General features: G+C 44.7%; 1 protein-coding gene across 1 annotated transcript in view; it reads left to right on the plus strand.

The window, feature by feature from the left end:
• LOC116359854 (extensin-3-like) overlaps positions 1-14,735 on the plus strand; it is a 29,439-nt gene extending 14,704 nt beyond the window's left edge. Inside the window, exon 2 of the mRNA XM_031813730.1 lies at positions 13,783-14,735. Within this exon, the coding sequence (XP_031669590.1) occupies positions 13,783-14,735 (953 nt within the window). The remainder of the gene's footprint in view (positions 1-13,782) is intronic.
• Positions 14,736-14,942: the final 207 nt, after the last annotated feature.

The raw sequence follows: 14,942 nt of genomic DNA on the forward strand, positions 1-14,942 counted from the left end.
ATTTGAACTATCTACTAACCTTAACCCTTATCCTAAACCTAAACTTAACCCCTACCCTAACCCTAGCCCTAACCCTAACTCTTACCTTAACCCTTACCCTTATTCTAAACCTAACCCTAACCGTAGCCTTACCATGCAGTTGCTGATCAACAGATAGTTTGTTGATAGTATGACCATCTGTAGAGTATCTATATGGGACGATCCAAATAAAGTGTGACTCAAAGACAGAGGGAGTCCGTTTTGATACGGACATATTTATAAAGCATCTTAGTGTAGGAAATATGATCTGGGATCTGTTTTGCCTACACTCTTAGAAAAAAAGGGTTCCAAAACGGCTCTTCAGCTGTCCCTATAGGAGAACACTTTTTGGTTCCAGGTAGAACCTATTTTTCCAAGACTGTAGTCGATAATAATGAATAATAGGGAGGACCTGATCCCAGATCAGCACTGTTACTCTGATGCGCTTTATGAATACGGACCCTCATTACAAGCTACCCAGTTAAAACCACTAAATGTTTCATTATATGGTTAATACGCTCCCCTCCAAGACGATATCCCAGAATATCTCCAGTTCTGTTGTGGCTGACTTGGTGCAGTTCTTGGTACAGTAAATCACATGCAATCCCCCAGAGGTCTGTCCAGTTAGCTGTTTATCTGGAGGACACATGAGAAAAGGTACATACAGATCTAACAGATCTGATTTGTCAAGCCATTACCCTGGCGAGGGGTCCAGTGGCTCCGCCAGGCAACGTGTTACTCAATGGAAATCATGTGCATTAGACTCTGACTGCATCGGGCCTGACACTCCTCCCAGCTCCTCCCCACTCCTCGCCGCCTCAAACACGTTCTCAAAGGCCCTTTTGAAAACGCATGCAGGCATCAGAGAATCTCTCACATCTCCTCAAAAGATGGAGGAAGTGGGAGAGTGAGGAGGACAAAGAGAGAGAGAGATGATGGGAGAGTGGGTGAGTGAGAGAGACACAGAGAGAGAGATGATGGGAGAGTGTGTGAGTGAGAGAGAGACAGACAGAGCCAGGGGGGCTATTAAAGAGAGAGAGACAGAGAGAGAGCGGGGGGGGGTATTAAAGAGAGAGACAGAGAGAGAGAAATGGGGGGTATTAAAGAGAGAGACAGAGAGAGAGCCAAGGGGGGTATTAAAGAGAGAGACAGAGAGAGAGAGCCAGGGGGGGTATTAAAGAGAGAGACAGAGCGAGAGAGCCAGGGGGGGGGGTGTTAAAGAGAGAGACAGAGAGAGAGAAATGGGGGGTATTAAAGAGAGAGAGAAATGGGGGGGTATTAAAGAGAGAGACAGAGAGAGAGCCAGGGGGGGTATTAAAGAGAGAGACAGAGAGAGAGCCAGGGGGGGTATTAAAGAGAGAGATAGAGAGAGAGAGCCAGGGGGGTATTAAAGAGAGAGACAGAGAGGGTATTAAAGAGAGAGACAGAGAGAGAGCCAGGGGGGGTATTAAAGAGAGAGATAGAGAGAGAGAGCCAGGGGGGGTATTAAAGAGAGAGACAGAGAGGGCATTAAAGAGAGAGACAGAGAGAGAGCCAGGGGGGGTATTAAAGAGAGAGATAGAGAGAGAGAGCCAGGGGGGGTATTAAAAGAGAGAGACAGAGAGAGAGAGCCAGGGGGGGGTATTAAAGAGAGAGACAGAGAGAGCAAGACGGGGTATTACAAAGAGAGACAGAGAGAGAGCGAGGGGGGGGTATTAAAGAGAGAGACAGAGAGAGAGAGCCAGGGGGGGGTATTAAAGAGAGAGACAGAGAGAGAGAGCCGGGGGGTTATTAAAGAGAGAGACAGAGAGAGAGAGCCGGGGGGTTATTAAAGAGAGAGACAGAGAGAGAGAGCCAGGGGGGGTATTAAAGAGAGAGACAGAGAGAGAGCCAGGGGGGTGGGGGTGTTTAAGAGAGAGACAGAGAGAGAGCGAGGGGGGGGGTATTAAAGAGAGAGACAGAGAGAGAGAGCCAGGGGGGGGTATTAAAGAGAGAGACAGAGAGAGAGAGCCAGGGGGGGGTATTAAAGAGAGAGACAGAGAGAGAGAGAGCCAGGGGGGGTATTAAAGAAAGAGACAGAGAGAGAGCCAGGGGGGGTGTTAAAGAGAGAGACAGAAAGAGAGCCAGGGGGGGGTGTTAAAGAGAGAGACAGAGAGAGAGCGAGGGGGGGGGGTGTTAAAGAGAGAGACAGAGAGAGAGAGGGGGGGGTGTTAAAGAGAGAGACAGAAAGAGAGCCAGGGGGGGTGTTAAAGAGAGAGAGAGAAGAGAGAGAGAGAGAGAGAGCCAGGGGGGGTGTTAAAGAGAGAGACAGAGAGAGAGGGGGGGTGTTAAAGAGAGAGACAGAGAGAGAGAGGGGGGGTGTTAAAGAGAGAGACAGAGAGAGAGGGGGGGTATTAAAGAGAGAGGAGAAAACACTTGAGCTGTGATAAAAGCCATTAGCTTCTTCAGTAAGGTGGAAAAGATGTTGGTGTGTGTAGAAGGTGTGAATCCCATGGGTGAGAAGGCCGACATCACAGGCAGGCCACTCAGTCACGGAGGACTGGACACGCACAACACAAACCAATGAGAAATAGAGCAGAACTCCAAAACCAGAAAAGAACTTCCAACTACCTTCCAAACCCATTATAAACCCACTACAAGTAATAACTTTGACAATACTGCACAATGCACCAATCAAGGTGTGAGATCGAATCCTGACACTTGAGAAGTGTGCATCTTTCTCATCTCCTTGAGATGTGTCCATCATTGGGTACGAGTATGGCTAGGACCAAGTCACCTAGCCATGCAGGAACCACTCTGGGTCCCAGCTGTAGGCTATAGCAAGGGCACAGAGCTTTACCTGACCAGGATACACCTATCTCTATGTATGAGACAACATCCAATGTCCAAATGTATGCACATTCATACATAACGTAAGTCCATGACAGAGACCTCTGTATTTCCCCAGTGGTTTCTACTAAATGTAGAAAGTGCTGACTTTGGCTTGAGCCACTGAGAGGTGACAGATGTCAGGGGACTTAGTGACCAGTGTGAGTGTGAATGTGTGTTTGTGTGTGTGTGTGAATGTGTGAATGTGTGTGTGTGTGTGTGTGTGTGTGTGTGTGTGTGTGTGTGTGTGTGTGTGTGTGTGTGTGTGCATGTGTGTGTGTGTGTGTGCATGTGTGTGTGTGTGTGTGTGTGTATGTGTGTGTGTGTGCATGTGTGCATGTGTGTGTGTGTGTGTGCATGTGTCTGTGTGTGTGTGTGTGTGTGTGCGTGTGTGTGTGTGTGTGTGTGTGCGTGTGTGTGTGTGCATGTGTGTGTGTGTGTGTGTGTGCATGTACGTGTGTGTGTGTGTGTGTGTGTGCATGTGCGTGTGTGTGTATGTGTGTGTGTGTGTGTGTGTTTGTGTGTGTGTGGCAGGCAGGTTATTGTGTGTGTGTTATAGCATGTGAGACGTGTACTCCCAGGGTCATGTTGACTTGCTGTGGAGGTTTAAGGTTGTGCTCTGGAATGCAGACGAGTGGGTGTGAGCGGTCAGCTTTGGTGGATTTCCCCTCTATGGTTATGGACAAACTGAGCTTTACACAAACCACACGTATTTCTCTTGGACAGTAGCCACTCTAAAGAACAAACACTCCCTCAAGGAACTCTAGTCACCTTCTTTTTCCTTTTATTCAATATGTCTGGCAGGAAATTGATCAGCCTGGTCTGGTTGGTACCTTGTGAAATGTTATAGGCTTTACAATCCACTGTACCAAGAACATTTCCTGTTGCAGAAACCCTGAAGCCTATAGAAGCTTATGGAATAACAAGCCGGTGCCAGAGTTAATGGAATATCATGCTGGTGCCAGAGTTAATGGAATAACAAGCAGGTGCCAGAGTTAATGGAATAACAAGCAGGTGCCAGAGTTAATGGAATAACATGCAGGTGCCAGAGTTAATGGAATATCATGCCGGTGCCAGAGTTAATGGAATAACAAGCAGGTGCCAGAGTTAATGGAATAACATGCAGGTGCCAGAGTTAATGGAATAACATGCAGGTGCCAGAGTTAATGGAATAACATGCAGGTGCCAGAGTTAATGGAATAACAAGCCTGTGCCAGAGTTAATGGAATAACAAGCAGGTGCCAGAGTTAATGGAATAACATGCAGGTGCCAGAGTTAATGGAATAACAAGCAGGTGCCAGAGTTAATGGAATAACATGCAGGTGCCAGAGTTAATGGAATATCATGCCGGTGCCAGAGTTAATGGAATAACAAGCAGGTGCCAGAGTTAATGGAATAAAATGCAGGTGCCAGAGTTAATGGAATAACATGTAGGTGCCAGAGTTAATGGAATAACATGCCGGTGCCAGAGTTAATGGAATAACATGCCGGTGCCAGAGTTAATGGAATAACATGCCGGTGCCAGAGTTAATGGAATAACATGCCGGTGCCAGAGTTAATAGAATAACATGCCGGTGCCAGAGTTAATGGAATAACATACTGGTGCCAGATTTAATGGAATAACATACTGGTGCCAGAGTTAATGGAATAACATACTGGTGCCAGAGTTAATTGAATAACATAGTGGTGCCAGAGTTAATGGAATAACATACTGGTGCCAGAGTTAATGGAATAACATACTGGTGCCAGAGTTAATGGAATAACATACTGGTGCCAGAGTTAATTGAATAACATAGTGGTGCCAGAGTTAATGGAATAACATACTGGTGCCAGAGTTAATGGAATAACATACTGGTGCCAGAGTTAATGGAATAACATACTGGTGCCAGAGTTAATTGAATAACATAGTGGTGCTAGAGTTAATGGAATAACATGCCGGTGCCAAAGTTAAAGGAATAACATGCCGGTGCCAGAGTTAATGGAATAACATACTGGTGCCAGAGTTAATGGAATATCATACTGGTGCCAGAGTTAATGGAATAACATACTGGTGCCAGAGTTAATGGAATAACATACTGGTGCCAGAGTTAATTGAATAACATAGTGGTGCCAGAGTTAATGGAATAACATACTGGTGCCAGAGTTAATGGAATAACATACTGGTGCCAGAGTTAATGGAATAACATACTGGTGCCAGAGTTAATTGAATAACATAGTGGTGCTAGAGTTAATGGAATAACATAGTGGTGCCAGAGTTAATTGAATAACATAGTGGTGCCAGAGTTAATGGAATAACATAGTGGTGCCAGAGTTAATTGAATAACATAGTGGTGCTAGAGTTAATGGAATAACATGCCGGTGCCAAAGTTAAAGGAATAACATGCCGGTGCCAGAGTTAATGGAATAACATGCCGGTGCCAGAGTTAATGGCAGTCAAAGGAGCCAGGTACTTACTGAAAAGTCTCTTCTTCACCCATCCTCACACACATTTTGTGTGTATGTGTATGTGTGTGTGTGTGATTGTGTATGTGTTTGTGTGTATCTAGTATGTACATGTGTATGTGTGTGTGTGTGATTGTGTATGTGTTTGTGTGTATCTAGTATGTACATGTGTGTGTGTGTGTGTGTGTGTGTGTGTTAGTGTCTGGGTGAAAGGGAACAGTACGTCGTGCAGTAATAACTCCTTGGCAGCAGCCGTGCAGTCCATTGCCCAGGCAGTAGCCTTTTCCTTAATTACACAGCGGAGTGCAGAGTGAGTGACGTGCCTCATCCCTGCAGTCTGACATTTCTATCCCACGCGCAGTGCCTCCCTCTGGCTGGCCCGTATACTGTGGCCTCTGGCTTTGGGCCTACAGAACCAGGCAGGCCCAAATGTCACTATGTGTTTTTCTCCAGAGAGGTGATGTGCTGGGGCACACTAAGTGCTGACTAGCCCACTCACTTTACAGCAGTTGATGCGCAAAGAAAGGAGAGTGGGATGTTTGATAATGGAAATTAGACTCAAGGTGTGACTGGTGAAAATGAAACAGTACATTCTGAAAAGCCATTTATCTCTAAGTGTATGTCATATCAAGCTGTGTCTGAACATCTCTGGGATGCTTTTAAATACTCTTAGAGATAAATAGTCGGTTCTACATGGAACCCCAAAGAGGTCTACCTGGAACCAAGAAGGGTTCTTCCTGGAACCCAAAAGGGTTCTCCTATGGGGACAGCCGAAAAACCCTTTTGGAACCCTTTTTTCTAAGAGTGTGTGATTTGGGTGAAATTACAGGACATTCTATTTGTCGTAGCAATGTTATCTGGCTCTTCAGTGTGTGTGTGTGTGTGTGTCTGTGTGTGTGTGTGTGTGTGTGTGTGTGTGTGTGTGTGTGTGTGTGTGTGTGTGTGTGTGTGTGTGTGTGTGTGTGTTTGTACATAGCCCTCCCTGGTCTAACAGAGAAGAAGAATGGTCCTCATAAGGGGATGTGATGGCGGTATTGGTACAATTGGATAATGTTATGGTCCCATGAAGTTTTATTGCTTACATTTCTGCAGAGGTGTGTATAGATTTACAGCAACATCCCATTATAGGCCGGTCTAAGAGCAGACTAAGCGCCTACATTTCCCTGATATGTGCCAATACAAAAGTGTTAACGCACGTTAGTGTGTCTTCCACCTTCGGGGCTACTGATAAAAATAGATAACTCCTGATTAAAGGACAGAAAGTGTATCTATATCATGATTTGGGATGGGGTACAGGACAACATGATTTGGGATGGGGTACAGGACAACATGATTTGGGATGGGGTACAGGACAACATGATTTGGGATGGGGTACAGGACAACATGATTTGGGATGGGGTACAGGACAACATGATTTGGGATGGGGTACAGGACAACATGATTTGGGATGGGGTACAGGACAACATGATTTGAATATCTATCTCCATTAACTGTGTTCAATGGAGCAACTTTTCAATACATTGTGAGGTATGATGTATTGGACCCATTGTAGATGAGAGTAAATACCTGTATTTGTGACAGATGTACAATGTGTTTTTAATATTACACTGTGAATTATATGAGAAAACAAAACAAAAACACCTTCCAAATACAGGAGTCCTTATTTTTTTGTAATTTAAAGACACCTCAATAGGACACTGCTATCTTGAAAGGGTTTATAAGATACTGTGTATCTCAACAGGATCAATGTCTCCATCTTTGTTTATTGTCAGATACCAGACTTGCTTTGAAAACAGCTGTCATGTCCGAACAAGAAAACACATTGTTTTCAATCTACTACATCTAGACGAGCATGCGGCCGCAGAACAATTTCAAATATGCTCCTCAAAAGTAGTGATAGTATGCATTATTGTCAGGCTTGTGTCACTCCAATTCAATATAAGGTCTGTTATAATACAATTCTCTGTTGATGCTTGTTTTTTCACTAGTCTGTCTTAGAGAAGAGATTGCAACTTCGCTGCCTGCAGAGGCTCAGTGGCTGGATCCTGGCTTGACTGACAGGTTGGAGAATCAGATATATGTATTTGGGGCGTCTGTCAAATTACGTTGTTCTCATTTCGCTCCAGTCCATTCATATGACTCCAATGTTGGAGTTAGAAAGCAATTGAACTTAGAATCGGTGTCGGAGGAGAGTGGGAACACAAAACTTCACATCTTAGAGTGGCCATTTATTTTCCCCAGCACAAGGTGCACCTGTGTAATGGTCTTGCTCTTTAATCAGCTTATTGATATGCCACACCTGTCAGGTGGATGGATTATCTTGGCAAAGGAGAAATGCTCACTAACTTCGATATAAACACATTTGTGCACAACTTGAGATAAATCCGTTTTTTGTGCATATGGAACATTTCTGGGAACTTTTATTTCAGCTCATGAAACATGGGACCAATAATTTACATGTTGCGTTTATATTTTTTGCTCAGTGTAGAACCCTCTCTGAAGGGTTCCACCAGCCTTATTAGCCTTAGAAATGTTATTATTTATGACAAAACATTCCATATATCACAAGGCCTTTCTTTGAGGGCCTAGTTATACCCTAACAAGGAGGTGTTGGGAATCTCCTGTTTTTGGAACCTTTTTTTTCTCAGAGTGTAGCCTACTGAGTGTATGAATGTAGCCTACTGAGTGTATGAAACATTATGAACACCCTCTCTTTCCATGACAGACTGACCAGGTGAATCCAGGTGAAAGATATGATCCCTTATTGATGTCACCTGTTAAATTAACTTCGATCAGTTGTAGATGAAGGGGGGAGACAGGTTAAAGAATGATTTTTAAGCCTTGAGACAATTGAGACACGGATTGTGTATATGTGCCATTCAGAGGGTGAATGGGCAAGACACAAGATTTAACCTGTGCCTTTGAACAGGGTGTGGTAGTAGGTGCCAGGAGCACCGGTTTGTGTCAAGAACTGCAACGCAGTACTTGGGAGTATGGCAGATGGTATACTGTCCTTCTGTCAGCACATATCAAAGCTGCAATCTCAGGTTAAATCTAGACTTGGTTTCCTCTTTCGTAATCACACCTCTTTCACCCCAGCTGCCAAACTAATCCTGATTCAGATAACCATCCTACCCATGCTAGATTACAGAGACGTACTTTATAGATCGGCAGGTAAGGGTGCTCTCGAGCGGCTAGATGTATTTTACCATTCGGCCATCATATTTGCCACAAATGCTCCTTATAGGACACATCACTGCACTCTATACTCTCTGTATACCCGCTGCAAGACCCACTGGTTGATGCTTATTTATAAAACCCTCTTAGGCCCCACACCCCCTATCTGAGATGTCTACTGCAGCCCTAATCCTCCACATACAACACCCGTTCTGCCAGTCACATTCTGTTAAAGGTCCCCAAAGCACACACATCTCTGGGTCGCTCCTCTTTTCAGTTCGCTGCAGCTAGCGACTTTAACGAGTTGCAACAAACACTCAAACTGGACAGTTTTATCTCCATCTCTTCATTCAAAGATTCAATCATGGACACTCTTAATGACAGTTGTGACACTTAATTATACTCATGATGTATTGTCTCTACCTTCTTTCCCTTTGTGCTGTTGTCTGTGCCCAATAATGTTTGTACCATGTTTTGTGCTCCTACCATGTTGTGCTGCCGTCATGTTGTGTTGCTACCATGTTGTTGTCATGTTGTGTTGCGACAATGCTGTGTTGTCATGTGTTGCTGCTTTGCTATGTTGTTGTCTTAGGTCTCTCTTTATGTAGTGTTGTCTTAGGTCTCTCTTTATGTCGTGTTGTCTTAGGTCTCTCTTTATGTCGTGTTGTCTTAGGTCTCTCTTTATGTCGTGTTGTCTTAGGTCTCTCTTTATGTAGTGTTGTCTTAGGTCTCTCTTTATGTAGTGTTGTCTTAGGTCTCTCTTTATGTAGTGTTGTCTTAGGTCTCTCTTTATGTCGTGTTGTCTTAGGTCTCTCTTTATGTCGTGTTGTCTTAGGTCTCTCTTTATGTAGTGTTGTCTTAGGTCTCTCTTTATGTAGTGTTGTCTTAGGTCTCTCTTTATGTAGTGTTGTCTTAGGTCTCTCTTTATGTAGTGTTGTCTTAGGTCTCTCTTTATGTAGTGTTGTCTTAGGTCTCTCTTTATGTAGTGTTGTCTTAGGTCTCTCTTTATGTCGTGTTGTCTTAGGTCTCTCTTTATGTCTGGTTGTCTTAGGTCTCTCTTTATGTAGTGTTGTCTTAGGTCTCTCTTTATGTAGTGTTGTCTTAGGTCTCTCTTTATGTAGTGTTGTCTTAGGTCTCTCTTTATGTAGTGTTGTCTTAGGTCTCTCTTTATGTAGTGTTGTCTTAGGTCTCTCTTTATGTAGTGTTGGTTTAGGTCTCTCTTTATGTAGTGTTGTGTCTCTCTTGTCGTGATGTGTGTCTTGTCTTATATTTCTATCTTTATTCCCAGCTCCGTCCAGGCCCTGATGAATTGAGGCTGTTCTAAAGGACAAAAGGGGGTGGAACTCAATATTCCTAATGTTTTGTGCCTAATGTTGTGTATACTTTCCCCCACCTGGTTGCAGGGCCAGTGAAAAACAACATCGCTGCTGGTTGTGCTCTCCTCTCTTGAGTGGGCAGAAAGCGTATGCTTCTGGTTTTCAGGGATACAGTATTTTCAACCTAACTTCCGTTTCCCCTGAAAAACAGATGTGGGGACTCCGCTCATGAGTCTTTTTAGGCCTGCCACGTTAGGTTAGTTGTGCTCAGAGCCATGTGTTTAGATATATATATATATACAAGGCTCTGATGTCACACCCAAAACACTCAAAAAACACTTTGTGACTGTCTGAAAAACACATCTCATTTGACCGCAAACACTAATTCATATATAGTTCAAACCCAACTCATGCAAATGCAAATGCATTTAATTTCAATTCAATTGTGATTAATTGTACCTAAAGAGGGGCTTGATGTACAGGAACACAGAACAGAAAAAAAACAAGGCAGTGTGGAGTGTCTGGCCAGACACTGACAGTCAGGTAATGGGCTCTGATGCTCTGATCAGCTGTGTCACTCCCAGTCTCTCACTAGATGGAGGGAATCACTCCTCTGATTGAAGAGGAAGTAGGGTCTTGACTACTGATGCTTAATGGCCTTCCTGGAGTGGCATCCCACGCTGCTTAGCTACGATGTGGGCAGTTACTGTGATTTCTTTGTATTGCATTCCAATTGTACATTGTATAAAGTATACGAAGGAAACAGGATCTGAAACATCCCATTACAAGGATGTATTTTATGTTTTGCTCCATTGTTTGTTTAAAGCTCATTCTGTTTCAGTGGGAACACTTTTTATTAGTATTTTAGTGGTTTATCAGACAGTCTTACCCAGAGCTACTCACTGTAGTGATATACTTAGGCTCTAGTGTAGTTAAGTTGTATACCCATGTGTATACAAATTAATTTAATAAATACTTGGTGGGCTATGATGGTCCGATCCAACCCGGTACAACCCCGGCGTGTGAGGTGGAACATTCCAACAACCCCAAAACGCCTCTGCTTTTTCTGAGGCAAACATGTCCAGCAATATTCAGGTTTTTCTCTCCCTCTTTCTCACTCATAGTCCCCAATAATCTCCCTTTATGAGCACAGAGATAATTGATTTCATTAAATGAAACACAAGCTAATATTCCATCACTGTAAGCCCCTGACCTTTGGAGTGTGAAACACTTAGCTCTGTAACTCCGTTGCCATTAAAGAGGCAACGTTCTCTTCGGAGGCAGCCAGCCTTCTGCCACAAAGAAATAATGGGTTATCTGCTTAGCCTGCTAAATGAAGTGTTAAATGAAATGGCACATGATTTGTTTTCCATACTTGCAGCTATTCTTTAAAGGTCGAATGCAGCTGTTTTCACAGTATTCAATATCAATTATAAACTGGGTGGGTCAAGCCCTGAATGCTGATTAGCTGAAAGCCGTGATAAATGGGACCGAATACCACAGGTATGACAAAACAGTACCTTTTAATGCACTAATTACTTTGGTAAGCAGATTGTAATAGCAATAAGGCACCTCAGGGGTTTGTGGCCAATATAGGGAAAGGGGGATACCTAGTCAGTTGTACAGCTGAATGCATTCAACTGAAGTGTGTCTTTTGAATTTACCCCAACCCCTCTGAATCAGAGAGGTGTGGGGGTCTGCCTTCATCGACATCTATGTCATCGGCGCCTGGGGAACAGTGGGTTAACTGCCTTGCTCAGGGGCAAAACAACAGATTTTTACATTGTCAGCTTGGAGATCCAGCAACCGAAATGATCCTACCCGCCAGGCTACCTGCCGCCCAATGGCTAAGGGCTGTATCCAGGCACTCTGCATTGTTTCGTGCAGAAGAATAGCCCTTAGCCGTGGTATATTGGTCACATAACAGACCCCCTCGTGCCTTATTGAGTAATTATACCACAGAATTGTTGAGTGCTATGTTCTGATTGGCTAGAAGGGCATTCTAGAATGGGCATAAAAACCATATAAGGGGACAGTTGGAAAAGATATTGGGACCCCTTGAAATCATGACGCAATAAGCACCTACACATGCAGACCATACCTGCTACAAAGTTAGAGAAAGCTAAACCAACAAACACACAAACCAAAATTAGATACATTGTAAACGAAGGTTCAAATAATTTCTGGGTAACAATTAAGTAACCTTACTGTGATTGTTCTGAATTAAAATGGTAAAACAAGAATTTAGCTAGAACTGTCTGGGAATGGTCTGAGTAGGAAGGGGAAACTGAAATGTAGCCATGTCAACATGGAAAGGCAAAACTCCACCCAACTAAACAGGCAGACACTTCAGGTGGTCTTTTCAAACACCTCCGACACTAAAAGGGCATTATCATCATTTTCACAAGTTCACAGTATTATTCCAACTTCAGTATGGAAATGTATCTATAACACAGGAACATCATGTTTTTGAATGCACTTGAACCTTATGTAAAAGGTGGCCATGTTGGTTTAATGAATCAAAATGAATGTCGTCTCTATGGGTAAACTCTGCTATTGACTCGAGTTAATCACATGTAAAGGCATTGTGCTGGATCAGGCAACTGAGAATATCCCTGTGGGGAATTGTTATTTCTATGTGACATTGTCATGTTTCGTTCCCGTTTTACAGCAGGGACAGTAAATGCATTGTGAGGTCATGCTTCACAACTTGACTTACTTTGTAAATGTTCATTGAGACCATATAATATCATATTCTAGCTGATATTTCATGTAGTTGACCATTTTAAATAGCAAGGCCTGTCTTGCTCGGAGACCCAGTCTCGGGGATCGGAGAGGTTATCACTATATGCTTTCAAAAGCTTTGAAACCTGAACGTCCTATTATCACAATCAATAACTGAAAGGGCAAGTGCACGAGGTGAGGTGTACAATCGCTGCTATTGAAAAGCCATCACTTGACCGGGCCAGGTTTTGAGGCCGATGTTTTTGTAATAATGTTTAACGCACATGTCAGATGAGGGACGAGGCGGTCAATACCGAGGAAATATGATTCTTCCATCTCTGTATCTTCCCACGCCAGAGTCTGTCTGGCAGCCTTTCGCCTCCGAAAAACATGAGAAATGTCTTGATAACACCCTTTACAGTTTACAAGACTTGATTTCCTGGGAGGGAGGGAAAGGTTACAGTGAATTGCCAATGTAGGGCAGTGACACGTGGAAACAAACCAACTGGCTTGTCACCTGAGACATATAGCTTGTACCTTGTTCCTAACAGAAGAAGCAACAGTAAATCCGGCCAGCTTGGTGCAACAAAACGTGGACCTCTGCTCTCCTTCAATCTGAAAGAAAAGGAAAGGTCTTGCAAGCAGTTGTTGTAAACTTGATGAGCATGTTTCATCTTGAAATCTACTTGGGGTATGATAGTGTTAGATGTAGTCATGAATGATGCATGCACTGAGTCAGAGAGTCAGAGAGTGGGACCCAAGATAGCAGAGAACAACACGTGTTGAATAAAAATGAATAGAAAAAAGTCTGGATGAGAATGTTTCATGCACTGCATAAAGGAGTGGGCTGACATACTGTATATTGCCCCTTTCACTGTAGTAAAAAGCTTGTATCCTGGTTTTCAGGGATGAGGATAATTTGCTGTACATAACGTGTTTTGAGAGTTTAAAATAATGTGATGCCATTGTGTAGTTTGGTCTTGTTTTGATGCATTCTTTAAGTGGAAAATATGTTGACATTGACAGCTGGCTTTGAATTACTGCGTCCAAGGACGTGATGAAGTACACATGGAAGTCACAGTGTTTATTATTCTATTCTGTCAGGTATACTGGTGTCACTATGACAGTTGCTTAAAAAAAACTGTAAACTAGGGGCTACGGCCAAACAATCCCCCCAAAATCTTTTTCTATTCCTGAATAACATTAGACAAGAAAAAGATGCCATTTAGGAGTATCGGGATGTGATCCGTGTGTCGAGTCACCCAGGAGTACACCTCACCACCTGTCACCCAGGAGTACACCTCACCACCTGTCACCCAGGAGTACACCTCACCACCTGTCACCCAGGAGTACACCTCACCACCTGTCACCCAGGAGTACACCTCACCACCTGTCACCCAGGAGTACACCTCACCACCTGTCACCCAGGAGTACACCTCACCACCTGTCACCCAGGAGTACACCTCACCACCTGTCACCCAGGAGTACACCTCACCACCTGTCACCCAGGAGTACACCTCACCACCTGTCACCCAGGAGTACACCTTACCACCTGTCACCCAGGAGTACACCTCACCACCTGTCACCCAGGAGTACACCTTACCACCTGTCACCCAGGAGTACACCTCACCACCTGTCACCCAGGAGTGCACCTCACCACCTGTCACCCAGGAGTGCACCTCACCACTGTCACCCATCCCACCCGTCCCCCAGCTCCTCTCACCCCCAGGGAGTCCCATCAGCCACAACCCCCCAGCCCCCAACATAATGTCACACAGGAGTACACCTCACCACCTGTCACCCATCTCACCCGTCCCCCAGCTCCTCTCACCCCCAGGGAGTCCCATCAGCCACAACCCCCCAGCCCCCAACATAATGTCACCCAGGAGTGCACCTCACCACCTGTCACCCATCTCACCCGTCCCCCAGCTCCTCTCACCCCCAGGGAGTCCCATCAGCCACAACCCCCCAGCCCCCAACATAATGTCACCCAGGAGTGCACCTCACCACCTGTCACCCATCTCACCCGTCCCCCAGCTCCTCTCACCCCCAGGGAGTCCCATCAGCCACAACCCCCCAGCCCCCAACATAATGTCACCCAGGAGTACACCTCACCACCTGTCACCCATCTCACCCGTCCCCCAGCTCCTCTCACCCCCAGGGAGTCCCATCAGCCACAACCCCCCAGCCCCCAACATAATGTCACCCTGAGGCAGAGCCTAGGCCTTCAACTGGCTCACATTGGCTCCCATGTTTCTGCTCCAGTGGAAGGTTAAATAATTATCCTGCCAGCCCCACATGAAGGGCTTTCAGCCCCGCTCTGCAGGCCAGGGTATAACGTTCTACAGGTATAATACACACCGCAAGGCTTTACAATTTAGGACATGCTGACTGCTAAGCAGAGTCTTGGAGTGATCA

This window comes from Oncorhynchus kisutch, unplaced genomic scaffold (genome assembly GCF_002021735.2).
Source record: "Oncorhynchus kisutch isolate 150728-3 unplaced genomic scaffold, Okis_V2 Okis06b-Okis10b_hom, whole genome shotgun sequence".
Lineage (NCBI taxonomy): Eukaryota > Metazoa > Chordata > Actinopteri > Salmoniformes > Salmonidae > Oncorhynchus > Oncorhynchus kisutch.